Source organism: Berghia stephanieae, chromosome 1 (assembly GCF_034508935.2).
Source record: "Berghia stephanieae isolate SIO BIC M18660-M18661 chromosome 1, UCSD_Bste_1.3, whole genome shotgun sequence".
Classification (NCBI taxonomy): domain Eukaryota; kingdom Metazoa; phylum Mollusca; class Gastropoda; order Nudibranchia; family Aeolidiidae; genus Berghia; species Berghia stephanieae.
Window position 1 is genome coordinate 30,932,100 of NC_088360.1, and position 14,429 is coordinate 30,946,528.

Consider the following 14,429-nt stretch of genomic DNA (forward strand, 5'->3'; position numbering starts at 1 on the left):
GAAGGACGAGTTTTCTGGCCAAAGTTTTAAATACATGTTGTTTTTTTTTCCTTTCAGACTATGGCCATGTTGTTGTCATAAGAAAAGACTCGTGACAAAGCCAAGTACAGTAGACCTTGAGACCTACGGCCATCTGTATGTTAGTCATTATTATGTAAGTGGATCGAGTTGATGATGATAACAACTTGAATTATGGTTTGGGTGACTATTACGTGTACTTACTTTTTATGGCACAAAGTACGAGATGAATGGGCATGATCTATATAGGGAATGAGATTAGCGGAAAAGTAGCGTCCCTTGATTGGACGTCATATTACAGAGAGAACGTCAATTTGGTTTTGAAGTGTCTCAAGCCGCTTTCACGAAGCGAGGACGACAGACGCATGCGCACAACAACATGACGTTCTCTCTCTAATAACTTTTCCGCCGGTGACATCACAGACTATGGGTGACGTCCGATCAAGGGACGCTACTCTTCCGCTAATCTCATTCCCTATTAACTTTCCATGTGCTCGAGGTCATTGGTCACATTGCAACATGTGCTCAAGTGACCCACTTAGTGAAAAGTGTTCACAGCTTTTTAGATATTTAACATCACGATTGGTCATGTGATTCAGTTTGACACATGGGTGTGTTTAAACATTTTGTAAGGAAAACAGCGTGTTTACATTTGTTAAGAAATATCCAATCGTTGGACAGCAACAAATCACGTGATTGATGACTCGGTTGGACGAAAACATGAATATAGATCGCTCCCATTGAAGAGATGCTTTGCGCTTGGCTAAGAAACTCACAACATTGACACCCGGAAATTAAACGGAAGCAAGACAATGTATAACCTTGGTCGTTCAAAGTCTGGTTAATAAAGTTATTAGTGAGACTTCCTCATAAAGATGGATACCAAAAAACAATAACAAAGACCTGAGTGACGTCATCTTATTTTTATGTATTGATAGAATGAAGTTGACGTCACTCGGGTCTTTGTTATTGTTTTTTGCCATCCGCATTATATGAGTAATTCTCACTAAACTGTTTTAACCAGACTATAAACGTTTAAAGTAACACATAGTTTTGTGTGTTGGTCCGTTATATTTGCGGATGGCAATGTTGTGAGCTTCTAAGCCAAGCGTGTAGATAGTGTGCACTTGACTAAGAAGCTCACAACATTGCCATCCGAAGTATAACGGACCAACACACACAAAACGATGTGTAACCATGAACTTAGACAGTCAGGTTAATACATTTTAGTGAGAATTACTCATAAACGTGGATGGCAAAAAACAATAACAAAGACCTACGTGATGTCATCTTCGTTCTATCTATAGATAGTATGCGCTTGTCTAAGAAGCTCATAACATTGCCATCCGGAAGTATAGCGGACTAACACACAAAACTCTGTGTAACCATGAACATTTAAAGTCTGGTTAATACAGTTCAGGCAAAATATAACAACAAAGGCTTGAGTGACGTCATCTTGAACTATCTATAGATAGTATGCGCTTGGCAAAGAAGCTCATAACATTGCCATCCGGAAGTATAACGGACCAACGCACAAAACTGTGTGTATCCATGAACGTTTATAGTCATGTTAAGACAGTTCAGTGAGCATTACTCATAAACGCGGATAGCAAAAAACAATAACAAAGACCTGAGTGACGTCATCTTCGAACTATCTATACTATCTATATTTGAAGGACGAGTTTTCGGGCCATATTTTTAAATACGTGTAGCGCAATTCACAGGTTTTTACAATCAGCCTCAAAACTGATGCTGGTCCCTTATTTAGGGATGACTTCTTGTGAGTATTACCCAAACCACTGATCAGGGGACTGAATCACGTCACAAACGCATTCACTCAATAATAAGAGAGAATATAAAGTAAAAAACCAAACGGGAGAACTAATCCGTTTGCCATGAAATCCTGGACACCTGCCTGATTGAATGGACGAATGGCGTGTTCTGGTGTAACAGAATCTTGTTGTGAAATCATTACTTTCTGCTGGATTTGGTCAGACAGAAACGTGTTGTTGGGGGAAGTGTGTGTGTGTGTGTGTGTTTGTGTTTGTTTGTGAGTGTGTGTGTGTGCTTGTGAGTGTGTGTGTGTGTTTGTGAGGGTGTGTGAGTCTGTGTGTGTGGGTGTGTGTGTGTGTGATTGTTTGTGAGTGTGTGTGTGTGTTTGTTTGTGAGTGTGTGTGTGTTTGTGAGTGTGTGTGAGTCTGTGTGTGTGGGTGTGTGTGTGTTTGTTTGTTTGGACGGTGGTCAGTGAGATGGAGTGTTTGGTGAATGCGATGTTGTTTCTTTTCCAACCCCAAAACCAATATTTTATGAATGTAACAATGGGATAGTTATCGCTCTCTCTCTCTCTCTCTCTCTCTCTCTCTCTCTCTCATTCTCAGTGTGTGTGTGTGTTTGTGTGTGTGTGCGTGTGTGTGTGGTTACATGCATGATTGTGCGTGATTTCGTTTGTGCTTGAGAGTATGGGAGAGAAGAACTGAGAGTGAGAGTGAGAGAAAGGAGAAAAAAAGAGAGAGAGAGAGAGAGGGAGAGAGAGAGAGAAAGAAAGAGAGAGAGAAAGAGAGAGAAAGATAGAGAGAGAGAGGGAGAGTGAGAGAGAAAGGGAGAAAGAAAGAGTGAGAGAGAGAGAGGGAGAGGGAGAGAGGGAGAGAGAGAGAGAGAAAGAAAGAGAGAGAGGAAGATAGAGAGAGTGAGAGAGAGTGAGAGAAAGAGAGAGAGAGAGAGAAAGAGAGAGAGTGTGAGAGAGAGTGAGAGAAAGAAAGAGAGAGAGAGAGGGAGAGTGAGAGAGAGAGGGAGAGAGAGAAAGAGTGAGAGAGAGAGAGGGAGAGAGAGAGAGGGAGAGAGAGAGGGAGAGAGAAAGAAAGAAAGAGAGAGATAGAGAAAGAGAGAGAGAGAAAGAGAGAGAGAGAAAGAGAGAGAGTGAGAGAGAGAGAGTGAGAGAAAGAGAGAGAGAGAAAGAGAGAGAGAGGGAGAGAAAGAGAGAGAGTGAGAGAGGGAGATAGTGAGAAAAGAAAGAAAGAGAGAGAGAGAGAGAGAGAGAGAGAGAGAGAGAGAGAGAGAGAGAGACGGGGAGGAAGAGGAAAGAAAAGAAGATAAAAAATGAAAAAGAAGGTGGAGAAAGTAAATATATTTCATTTCCTTTGTCAATCTTAACCGTTTCATGGATCTTTCTTTAGTGTTGGGACCAGAAGTTTCACGGTTCAAACCCATGAGACGTCTGATTACGAACATCTTTTGTCTTGGTTGTTTTTGTCTGTTCTTTCATTTGATATTTTGTTTTGGGTGTGTTTGTTTGTCTGTTTGTTTGCTTGTTATTTTTTTTTTTTTAATTATATTTGTTTGCAACGAAATTGAAAATGCGGAGATGTATACAAATAGCAGGAGATTTGGTCAGATATTTTTATTGATCATTTCCGACGTCTACTTTTTTACAGGTCTGATAATCTAAACTGTTATAATGGACTCTCAAAGCAAAGCCAAAAAAAAAAAACAAACAAAAAAACAAAAAACAAAACAAAACAAAACAAAACAAACAAACCAACAACAAAACAACCAATACCCTAATATTCAAACCAGCCGATTCGCTTATCAGACTTTCAAATGTCCATATCTATAGATTCTTTCATTCACACGACAAAGCACTGGACGGATCGGTTGCATACGCTGGTCACAATTTTAATCTCAAACCTGGGACCTCGTGAGTGTAACGACTCACGGTTAGACGATATTAATTCAACTAAATTTTAATTAATAATATGGAAAATTGACAACAAATACATATTACGACAGTCCTGGACGGATTTATTTTTTGACTCACTTAATACACGAACAACGTCTTACTATGTTTCTAAGGACAAAAGGGTGCTAATCCGTTCATGCAGTCAACATTCACACTCATATGCAAAACATGCACAACACAAGATGTGTACCGCTATAAAGAACCCTAACGTAATTAAAAACAGCCGAACAATACATGTTACAGTGAGGTCTTCCTTCAAGTCCCAGGTTTAAGAATCTTTGCAGAGATGAGACTCATTTAAATGGATTGATATTTGAGGGACGAGTTTTCTGACCAAATTTTTACATACGTGTCTTTCAAGTAAGTTAGGTATTTAACTGGTTTAATAAAACTCACGATTTGTTTTCTTTTCGGGTTGTTTATTTGTATTTGACGTCATTTTTGGTCAGCGCCAGGTCATGAGTTGACGAAGATCACAACAGAAGACAATAAAATCCAAAATATCAATAAGGAACAAAAGTATGATGTCAAAAAACTGGTTCCAATATGATTGGACGTGTAAAGCCATTCTTCTGGAAGACTGGCCCCATACCTTGTGTGTGTGGATATTCTGGTTTCAGAGTGATGGCATCTTATTTTCTAGTCTAAATAAATGCTGGGAGTTCGTCATGATCCTCCGTCTTCCCACTTTTACGTCCTGTCATCCAAATAATCCTCCTGTTCATCCTGATACTAAATTAGTTGTGTCACCTGATGATTCAATATGTAACCTATTCATCATTAGTCCTGGTTACATTTCCAAGGATTTTGGAACTGGAAAAGTAGAAAGAGTGACGTCATGACTTTTTTGCCCTTTAGAATCGTCTATCGTCTAACTACAAGGTGGAGTTGTAAAATAGATAATATTATTATATTCTACAAAAAGAACGAAATGTTTTTCTTACTTTAAGGCTAATGTTATGCCAAATCCGATCACACCGATAGACGCTTAGATAACCACGCCTCTCGGACAGTCGTCATAATGTAAACAATGACAATGATTGGTAAACATAGCAAACTACACTACAAAGAATTTACTATCGATGGTATGTTTATAAGTAAAATACCCACTGTTCTACCGATTGATCAATAGAACCAACACAGAAAATTATGTGTAAACTTAAACATCTTTCATGTGATCGAGAAAATCGTGTAATAATTAGTCACCCATTTGGCGGTATGAAATCAATAGCAATGATCAGAGAGAAAGAGAGAGAGAGAGAGAGAGAGAGAGAGAGAGAGAGAGAGAGAGAGAGAGAGAGAGAGAGAGAGAGGTCGATTTCATTCACGATATTGTTTATAAACAACCAACTATGTTTGTCCGAGCATGTGTGAAGGTGTGTCAGAATTTCCATGTTTGGATTGGTCCAAAATCTCCTTTTGAATTATATAAGGCAGAGATGATGAATCACAACTTTGTACTTTGTTGTGTATATTCAGAGCCGAAACAGACAACAGCAATTGCTTGCTATCCTTGGATTGGACGCTAGTCAATAGCAAAATACTTTCCGCCAAATCTTACAGACTCAGCTATTCATTCCCTGCTGGATGGACAGGGGGAGGGGGGGGGGTGGAGGTCAAGAAAGAATATCGACTACTTCCGGGATCGATCTCGGTTCCTTTGCTTGTGAAGCGAGTGCTCTACCAACTGAGGTGTCCGGACTCTGTTGTGTGCTATCATTAAACTGCCGTACTTCAAACATCGAACGATTTAAATGACCCTCATCTTGGGAAAACCCCTCAATCCTGACTCTAAAGGTCCCAGGTTTGAGAGTTTTTGCCAAGATGAAAGTAATTTAATTCAATCGTTATTTGAAGGACGTGTTTTCTGACCAGATTTATAAATTCATGTCTTTCCAGAGACGTTTTCACGTCATCACCACGGACATCAATATACATTACATAGTTGTGACTACCTTCGTTAAGAAAAGCTGCAATTTCCAGGATTGAATTGAAAGGATGTCTATGAATGAATGAATGAATGAATGAATGAACACATTATTTATTGTCGGTAAAAATACATATTATGCAAACATCTTTTATACATAACAACGACAATTAACAACGACAACAAAATATAAAAATAGTAATTTGAAAAAAAAAATGAATTATATTTTCTTTAAAAATTCTGATTTAAAATCAGTAAGCCCAAGGCTTTTCACCGACATAAGAATTTTACAACAAATACTTTCCACATACATTAAGTTCTATATTATTATGTTATACATAAAAATTGACAGGTCTCACTGTTTCATTAAATATGAATGCCATATATGCTTACGGGAACAGATTATATTATAAAAACAAAAACCATGAAATAATATTGCTCAACCTTTTGATAAAAGGAGCTATTTATAAAATATTTCAAGTATAATTATGCTCAACTTCTACACTTACAAGTCATAAATATATATATATATTATGTATGTATATATATATATATATATATATATATATATATATATATATATATATATATATATATATATATATATATATATATATCAGTGTGTGTGTTTGTGTGTGTGGTCGTGGTATGACCGGAAGGTCCAGGGTTCGAGTCCCGCTCTAAGCGGCGCATAGTTACGTCCTTGGGAAAATGCTCTTAACTCACAATTTCTCAGCCTGGTCTCTCGCATGCGCACAACCAACATGACGTTCTCTCTCTAATAACTTTTCCGCCGGTCACAGACTATGGGTGACGTCCAATCAAGGGACGCTACTCTTCCGCTAATCTCATTTCCTATAGATGTGAAATTGTCCGCACGTTGAGAATTCTGCATTTCCAGTTCTGTGTAACGAGACGATTGTTTCAAATTGTGGAATATTATGAGAAATAACTAAAATATATACTACTGGAGTTTATTTAGGAGTTCCGGATAGTTCAGTTGGTAGAGCACTCGCTTCACACACACAGGGACCGAGATCGATCCTGGCTGCAGTCGAGATTTTTTTGTGATCCCCCTAAATACCCAACAGTGAATGGGTATCGGGGTCAGTTAGATTTGGCGGAAAGTACTTTGCGATAGACTGTCATTCAACCCAAGGGTAGCAAGCAATTGCTATTGTCCGTTTCACGCTATAGAAACCGGAATAAACTCCGGCTCCATGGCCCTAATGTCTTTGAAGGACTGGCTTATATAGCTATGTAAGTAATGGGCGAGAATGTGCTTGAATCCTATGTTCACATCAGCACAAATACGATAACTCTAGTTAGTAGAATAAAATGGAAACTTATAATATATATTATTAGACACAGAGATAGGTGCCTGTTACTTTCCTCCAGACTCTAAACAAGGGGTGCAACTCATCCTTTAAATGGTAGCAATAATTTTGGAACAGTTATGCCCCTTGACTTTCACATTTCATATTCACGTTCCGATTCTTAATTTCTGTCAATGAACCTAAAATTGTAATAAATGAATATAGCTTGTAGTGTGGTCACGTGGTCTACTGGCATGGCACTCGCATTCATTGCGGAGAAACAGACAAAATATATTTATGCAGTGCGGCTATGTGGTCTAGTGTTTTGACACTCGCTTCCGGATCGGAAGGTCCTGGGTTCGAGCCTCGCTCGGTGCATAGTTGAGTCCTTGGTGAAGGCTCTTTACTCACATTCTCTCACCGTGCTCAGGTGTAAATTGAGTTCCTGGCGGTCAACAGCGTTGTCTCTGTCCGAAAAAAAATTGTAACATCGCCTAACAGGCATCATGTCCCGTCCTGAATGTTGCTGTTAGCCAGGGACCCATTGTAAAGCGCATTGAGCACGTTTAGTGGATTTTGCGCTATATAAAAGCTCAGTTTAGCTCAATGTAAATCTAGATATCTGAATTAACTAATAACCCAACAACCAAATCCATTGCTTTCTATTGGCCACACAAACTGTTATGGTTGAGGAAAAAACACAAAATAATTGACAGTGAAAATGAGTCTACTTTTCAAAACATTCCTTTTACGATTGACTGGAAAGTTTGACACGAGTGTCTGTGTCTACGACAAGCCACCGACAAGCCACCACTGTATGGCTATCAAACATGGCTTGTTTAAAAACTATAGAATGCTAAACAAGGAACATTTTGGGCTAGAAAAATAATAATAAAAAAGTAAATAAATAAAACAGCAACAACAATAGTGAACACTTGAATAAATGTTCGTTTTCATAGTTGGAAAAGGACCCATAAAGTTCTAAGAAAGATGGTCCATTCTTCAAGCAATAATTCCTATCACGACACACAAAATAGTAAGTCCTGGAATGACTGTCTCCGACAATCGAATCACATGTAGAAAATAACACCTGAAAACAATGGACGTGTGTCTCATATCCAGACAATTTTATTATTTACATATTATTCAATCATATTGGGGAAATCAACAGGGTAGTTAGTGGAAACTTGTCTATTCCGAAAGCCACTAAATATTAGCCCAGAAGAGAATTAAACATTGTAATTAAATGTCTGTCTGTCTGTCTGTCTCTCTCTCTCTCTCTCTCTCTCTCTCTCTCTCTTTCTCTCTCTCTCTCTCTCTTTCTATCTCTCTGTCTCTCTGTCTCTCTCTGTCTCTCTCTCTCTCTCTCTCTCTCTCTCTGTGTGTGTGTGTGTGTGTGTGTATGTGAATGGGTGTCTGTCTGTCTCTCTCATACACACACACTCTCTCTTTCACTCTCTCTCTCTCTCTCTCTCTCTCTCTGTGTGTGTGTGTGTGTGTGTGTGTGTGTCTGTATCAGATGAATGTAAAACCAAGTCCCACCAAGGTGTTCACAATAAGACAGAAAAACATTGAACAGAAAACCAATTCAGGAGAAGGAAATGGGCGCACAGGAAATGCTCCCGATGTCCCCTTGCCAGTTTCTGGGTTCATGAGAAGACCAGTCCCATCAGAGGTCCGTCCAGAACAATCCCACATCCACTGAGACTTCTCCACCTGCATGTAAATACAAGACTTTCCCCGGTTCCGAATTGCTAACTCCGTGTCAGGGTGGCCGATTGCCACATCGGCACAGCTATAGAACTGTTCCTGGTGTCCACAGCCTATGCACACGACCCCATTAGGCTCCACCCCCCAACTGTTTGCAGTGACGTATTTCCACTGCAGGACACACGCCTTGCAGGTCAAATGTTTTGGCAGACGTAGCTGGACGTCTATTCTCGAGGCGTGTGACACGAACGATATGGGATAGCGTGTTTTGTTTGTCTTCCCGATAACTAAAGGGTTTTTGTTCAAACACTTCCACGTCGCCTTCTGAAATGGGTCGTCCTTTCGACACAGGCGGAATTCAAAGAAACCCTTATGAGTGTCCGTCAAGTCCACGGTTACATTGATCATCTGACCGACTTGGTAGTTCTTGACAATCAGGCCTAAAGCATATTTCCCACCCGCTTCATTCTCGAACGGTCCATTGTGAGGATCGCCACACACTCCACATTGGCCGTCGTTGTCAGTGCTGTATAGAACCTGGCGAGAGAAACAGGATGCTGTTTAGAATGGTACCATTTGCATCTTGATGTGAATGAAATAGGGTAGAAAATTTGTGACTTCACACCTTTCTGGTTCCAAACTCCTTGGACGTGTGTATGTAATAAATCCTTGGGATGACTAATAATGAATAGGTTACATATTGACTCATAAGTTACTTGTAACTATTTTAGTAGCAGGATGTATAAGCATATTATAGAATGACAGGGCGTGACAGAGGGAGGATGGGTGATCGTCAGGGGCGTGGCTCTATTGGTTCAAATGGTGCCTGGCACCACATCCATGTTTTAAAAATGGATAACAGCATTTTTTTAAATATATAAAACTGAGAAATGGTATATATCGCCTTTTATCAACAGTGCGAAACAGACTCCCTTTCTGTCACAACGCCTTCTACCCACGCTTTTCTCCCGATTCACACAGTCTGTTGATGACTGTCGTCAGCGACTGTGTACTATGGCTGAGCGAGTGACTGGATTTCCCCACTCAAACGATTCCAAGGAGCGGATCTTTGCTGGCTCCATTTAAGGCTATTACTATAATGTACTATAATGTTGCCACATTGAATACCTGGCTCGAATTTTTACCATCTTCACATACGAGAAAAAACCCGCCTCAGGTGCCAAGACATTTTTGCTCCAACTCTGTTGGACTGGGGAAAAATAGCTAATGGGCTTTTAACGAAATCGGGCCGAACGAGACGCCAAACGCCGAACCCGAACGGATCTAGCCTTCTCACGTGACCATGAACGAGATCTGGATAGTGAAGACTCTCAAGCGGTATGCAGCATCGGATCTAAGGTCACGTGAATAGCTTGGGTTGCTGTTGGCTTCAGCTGACAAGAAACGGAGAAGGAAAGAATGGAGACTACCTCAGCCCCCCCCCCTACCATGTGTTAGGGGAGGGGCAAGGTCAGTGTCATTCAATAGTATATAATTGTGCATGTGGCGCTCTACCCTAGATACTGAGAGAAAATTATAAATTGATTACGGGGGAAAGTGGGAAGAGGGGGGGGGGGGGGGTTGACCCACAAACGACCGAGGTGTTGGGCTTCGGGTAGACCATAATACGAAATCAAAGAGAAAAGGCCGCTGGTACTTGGATGGTGGAAATGGTTGGGGGGTGGGGGGTTGTGACAATCAGCATGGGATGTATACACATTAATAATAAAGGTAATAGATGACCAGGGATGTGTAATGTGTGTGTATTGTTTGTATATGTTTGTGTGTGTGTGTGTGTGTGTGTGTGTGCGCGCGCGCTTGTGTGTGAAAGGGATTACACAAAAACACCTTTCTCTTTAGCTTCCAAATGATTACGTATACGATAAATTTGAAAACCACATTGTTTGAATCAGCTTGCAAAAAGGAGAACATTTATCTTTGTTTCACAAAAATAGGCTTAAAATAACATTTTTTTCTAGTAGATTGATTTTAAAATAAAATATTGCTCAAATTTTTTAAATTCAATGATCATTTCTTTATTTCCCGGTCGATTTTCTTGATTTATATCTCATTTCTCAATTCTCAATGCGACAAGCACACTGATGTATTTCGTGTGATTCAAAAGCGTTTAAAACACCAATTACGTTGTTTAATATATATATATATATATATATATATATATATATATATATATATATATATATATATATATATATATATATATACTGAGAGTCCTCCTCACTAATTAATTCCTGAGCGTTGAGATGGTGACGCAACTATTACATACAAGACCTTGCAGTCGAGTCGGCAGGGCTTTTGGGTTAGACAACCACTATTTACCCATCGGTCAGCGGTACTCTCTGACGTATACAACACTCACCGCCTTTACGCAAAGCCGCTGCCCATAAATCAAGAGATGATCTCCTAACTGTTCACAAGCGAACTGTCAAACGAGCAATCGATGATTGGATAAGAATCTCAAGATCTCATATAATAAGGTAAGTTTTGGAGAGGTGATATCCCCCCAGTCTGTGTATCTCCCCACCCGTCATCGGACAGAACTTTCATTGCGTTATATCATATAAGCTCCGCCTCCTCTTTCTATTCCGGAGTGACGAGATTAGACGAGAGGACGCGAGAAAAAACTGATCACGTGTCCGTTCAGTCGTTCGTTCGGTGTCCGTTCGGTGAGCAACTATAACTCGGTAATGTTGGTCATTTACGTCCTAGTCATAGTATGGTAACTTCGACCATCTTTATTATTATCGAAATCACGATTATTAACAAGTTCATTTGTTTCTCTCTGTGTGTCGTGATTATTGTATATATTAATTTATTATTATTATTATTATTATTATTATCAATCATCATCATCATCATCATCATCATCATCATCATCATCATCATCATCATCATCATCATCATCATCACATCATCATCATCATTACTATTATTAACATTATTGCTGCAAAAATTGATATGAAGGAATGTGAACGAGTTAAGTCAAACATTTCTTGATAGTGATGCTATATGCTAAATGCATGATCTTCGCGTGAATATGCGTGTTTGACTTTGTGTGTGTGTGCGTGCGCGTTCATCTCACATACACACACACACAACACAGATAGGTAGATAGATAGATAGATAAGAGAGAGAGAGAGAGAGAGAGAGAGAGAGAGAGAGAGAGAGAGAGAGAGAGAGAGAGAGAGAGAGAGATCTTGTATGGTGTCCATGTTTGATTTCCGAAGTGGAATGGGGCTGTTTCATGACGTAACTACAGTACTCTTTTAATAGGCCATGGGCTGTTTACATTCTTACGCTTTGTAAGTTTTGAAATTACCATTTGTTCGATTGACATTCAATGTCTGCATGTGTCCCTTTAAACCATTTCCCTCAGTGTCCAAACTCCAATCAATATATTCGTGCGTGATTTATATAAACAAACTATTGAAAAGATTTGCAGGAATAGAAACATCACCATGCAAATTTACTTTACAAGTATGTAAGTTTTTTTCTTCTTTCTTTTATATTTACACATGTAGCATGTGTAAGTCATTTTCGTCTGGCACCACTTTATACTGTAAGCATGCCACGCCGCTGGTGATCTTTATCGAAGACCAGCATAAATTTAGACTAGAGAATAAGATGCCATCACTGTGACACCAGAACATCCATGACACAAGATATGTATTCAGTCCTCAGATAGATTGAAATGGTTCGGACATGTAAAGAGACGAGAGAGGGAGTACGTGGGAAGAAAACGTATTGGACATACAAATAGCGGGAAAGAGGAAAAAGGGACGCCCAAAGAATAGATGGTGGGATAAGGTAAAGGACGATATGAAGGAACTGGGCCTGGAGGAAGATGATGCGCTGAACCGAGATGCATGGAGATGTCGCATTCATTATGACAACCCTGCAAACTGCGGGATAAGCTGAAAGAAGAAGAAAGGAAGAAGATTTATTCAGTCCTCCAGAAGAGTGATTTTACACTTCCAATGAATCTGGAATCCACTTTTTCTATTGACAATCACATTTTGTCCATTGACAGTTTTGGAGAAGGACATTTGACAAGACTTGACATGGACATTTGACAATGGACATTTGACAATGGACACAATATTGACAATGGACATTTGACAATGGACAACATTTGACAATGGACATTTGACAATGGACATTTGATAATGGACACATTTGACAATGGACACAGTAAAGTGTTGCTTCGGTGTCTCATTGCTATTATCTCTTGTCTTGTGACAAAGCACAGTTGAGCGTGGTCAGTAACCGGTTGGTGACGATTATTTCTAGCTCTAGTCCCGTCGTTGATCCTAGGGTATAAAGCACGTTCCTCACATTACCCCACTCGACTCAAGGCGATGTGGTCTTGTGGTCTGACACTTGTCTTTGGATCAGAAAGTCCTGAGTTCTAATCCCGTTTTGTGTAACACATAGCGGAGTGTGTGGAATAGGCTCTTTGCTCACATTATCTCATCGAATTCGGGTGTAAATGAGTACCTGGCCGTTGACAGACTTGTCTCGGTCTTTAAAAAAAGGAAATGTAATATCGCCTATTAGCCGTCAGTTCTCGTCCTACATGTTCAGTGTTGCTGTTGGCTTGGGACCCTTGTATAACGCTTTGAGCACGTTCAGTGGTTTTGCGCTACATAAAAGCTCAATGTTTAGTACTGGGATGCAAGCAGTGATGGTACACGGGCTAAAAGGACAGGCAATGTGTACGCTATCTAAAGTAAGGGTTGATGTATTTATCTATCTTAGGATGAAACTCCTTGTAATCGACTATTTCCTTGTAACGTCATACACAGTTATAAGACATGGTTTGAAAATTACAGATGCTGTGCGCTTGGCTAAGAAACTCACAAGATTGCCATCCGGAAATATAACGGACCAACACACAAAACTATGTGTAACCATGAACTTGTATAGTCTGGTTAATACAGTTTAGTGAGAATAACTCATAAACACGGATGGCAAAACCAGAATAACAAAGACCTGAGTGACGTCAACTTCGTTCTATCTATAGACCCATTTCTGTCGTACTCTGGCATCGAAAAGTTTTGCCAGAAATCTGATTTGTCGACCGTCAATCAATTCAAACCGTCCTCATCTTGATCAAAACTTTCAACCCTGGATCTTAAGGAAGACTTCTAGAAGTCCCAGGTTTGACAGTTTTACCAAGGTGAGGGGCACTTCCAAATGTCCCAGATTTGAGAGGGTTTTTTTTACCAAGATTTAGGTCAATTTAACTGATTAATATTTGAAGGACGATTTTTCTGGCCAAAATGTTTGTTTTCGAGTCCGTCACTTTTGCACGTACCCCATATCCACCACAATATAACTGGTTGTCGTTATAGTTGATTGGCGTGTCGTACCCAAATCGCCACATGGATGACCTTGAGGGAGGTTCTATCAGACGACCATGACCTTGGACACAGACGAGCCACAAGAGTCCATGCAACAGCTGTAGTGAACGGCTTGTTGATATCATTGTCTGAGGACATAAAAAAAAAGAAATTCCCTTCATTAATCCAAAGGGGATATGTGTCTCTATGGTCTATTCCAAGGAAAGGCTGGAATAACCCAGACGTCAGCCGCAGTGAAGCATTGCCAATTGAGTGAAGACAGCAGCTGCCTCTAATGGTGCTCACACTACTACGGTATGAGGATCAACCCAATCAGCAAATCCTTTACCGTCCGTTCA

General features: G+C 39.9%; 1 protein-coding gene across 1 annotated transcript; it reads right to left on the bottom strand.

Moving 5' to 3' along the window:
- Positions 1–8,103: 8,103 nt before the first annotated feature.
- Positions 8,104–14,217, bottom strand: LOC144963758 (uncharacterized). The gene is made up of 2 exons (XM_078897702.1): positions 14,046–14,217; positions 8,104–9,244 (listed from the first exon to the last, which is right to left on the bottom strand). Exons 1-2 carry the CDS (start codon positions 14,214–14,216, stop codon positions 8,513–8,515), a joined length of 903 nt encoding a protein of 300 aa, XP_078753828.1. The 5' UTR covers position 14,217; the 3' UTR covers positions 8,104–8,512.
- Between the last annotated feature and the right edge of the window lie 212 nt (positions 14,218–14,429).

Bases quoted from the DNA above. Each gene is read 5' to 3' on its own strand.
- LOC144963758 (XM_078897702.1), bottom strand. From the start codon at position 14,216: ATGATATCAACAAGCCGTTCACTACAGCTGTTGCATGGACTCTTGTGG. The intron at 9,245-14,045 runs GTACGTGCAAAA...TTCTCTCGCCAG, and splicing joins TATATTGTGGTGGATATGGG to GTTCTATACAGCACTGACAA.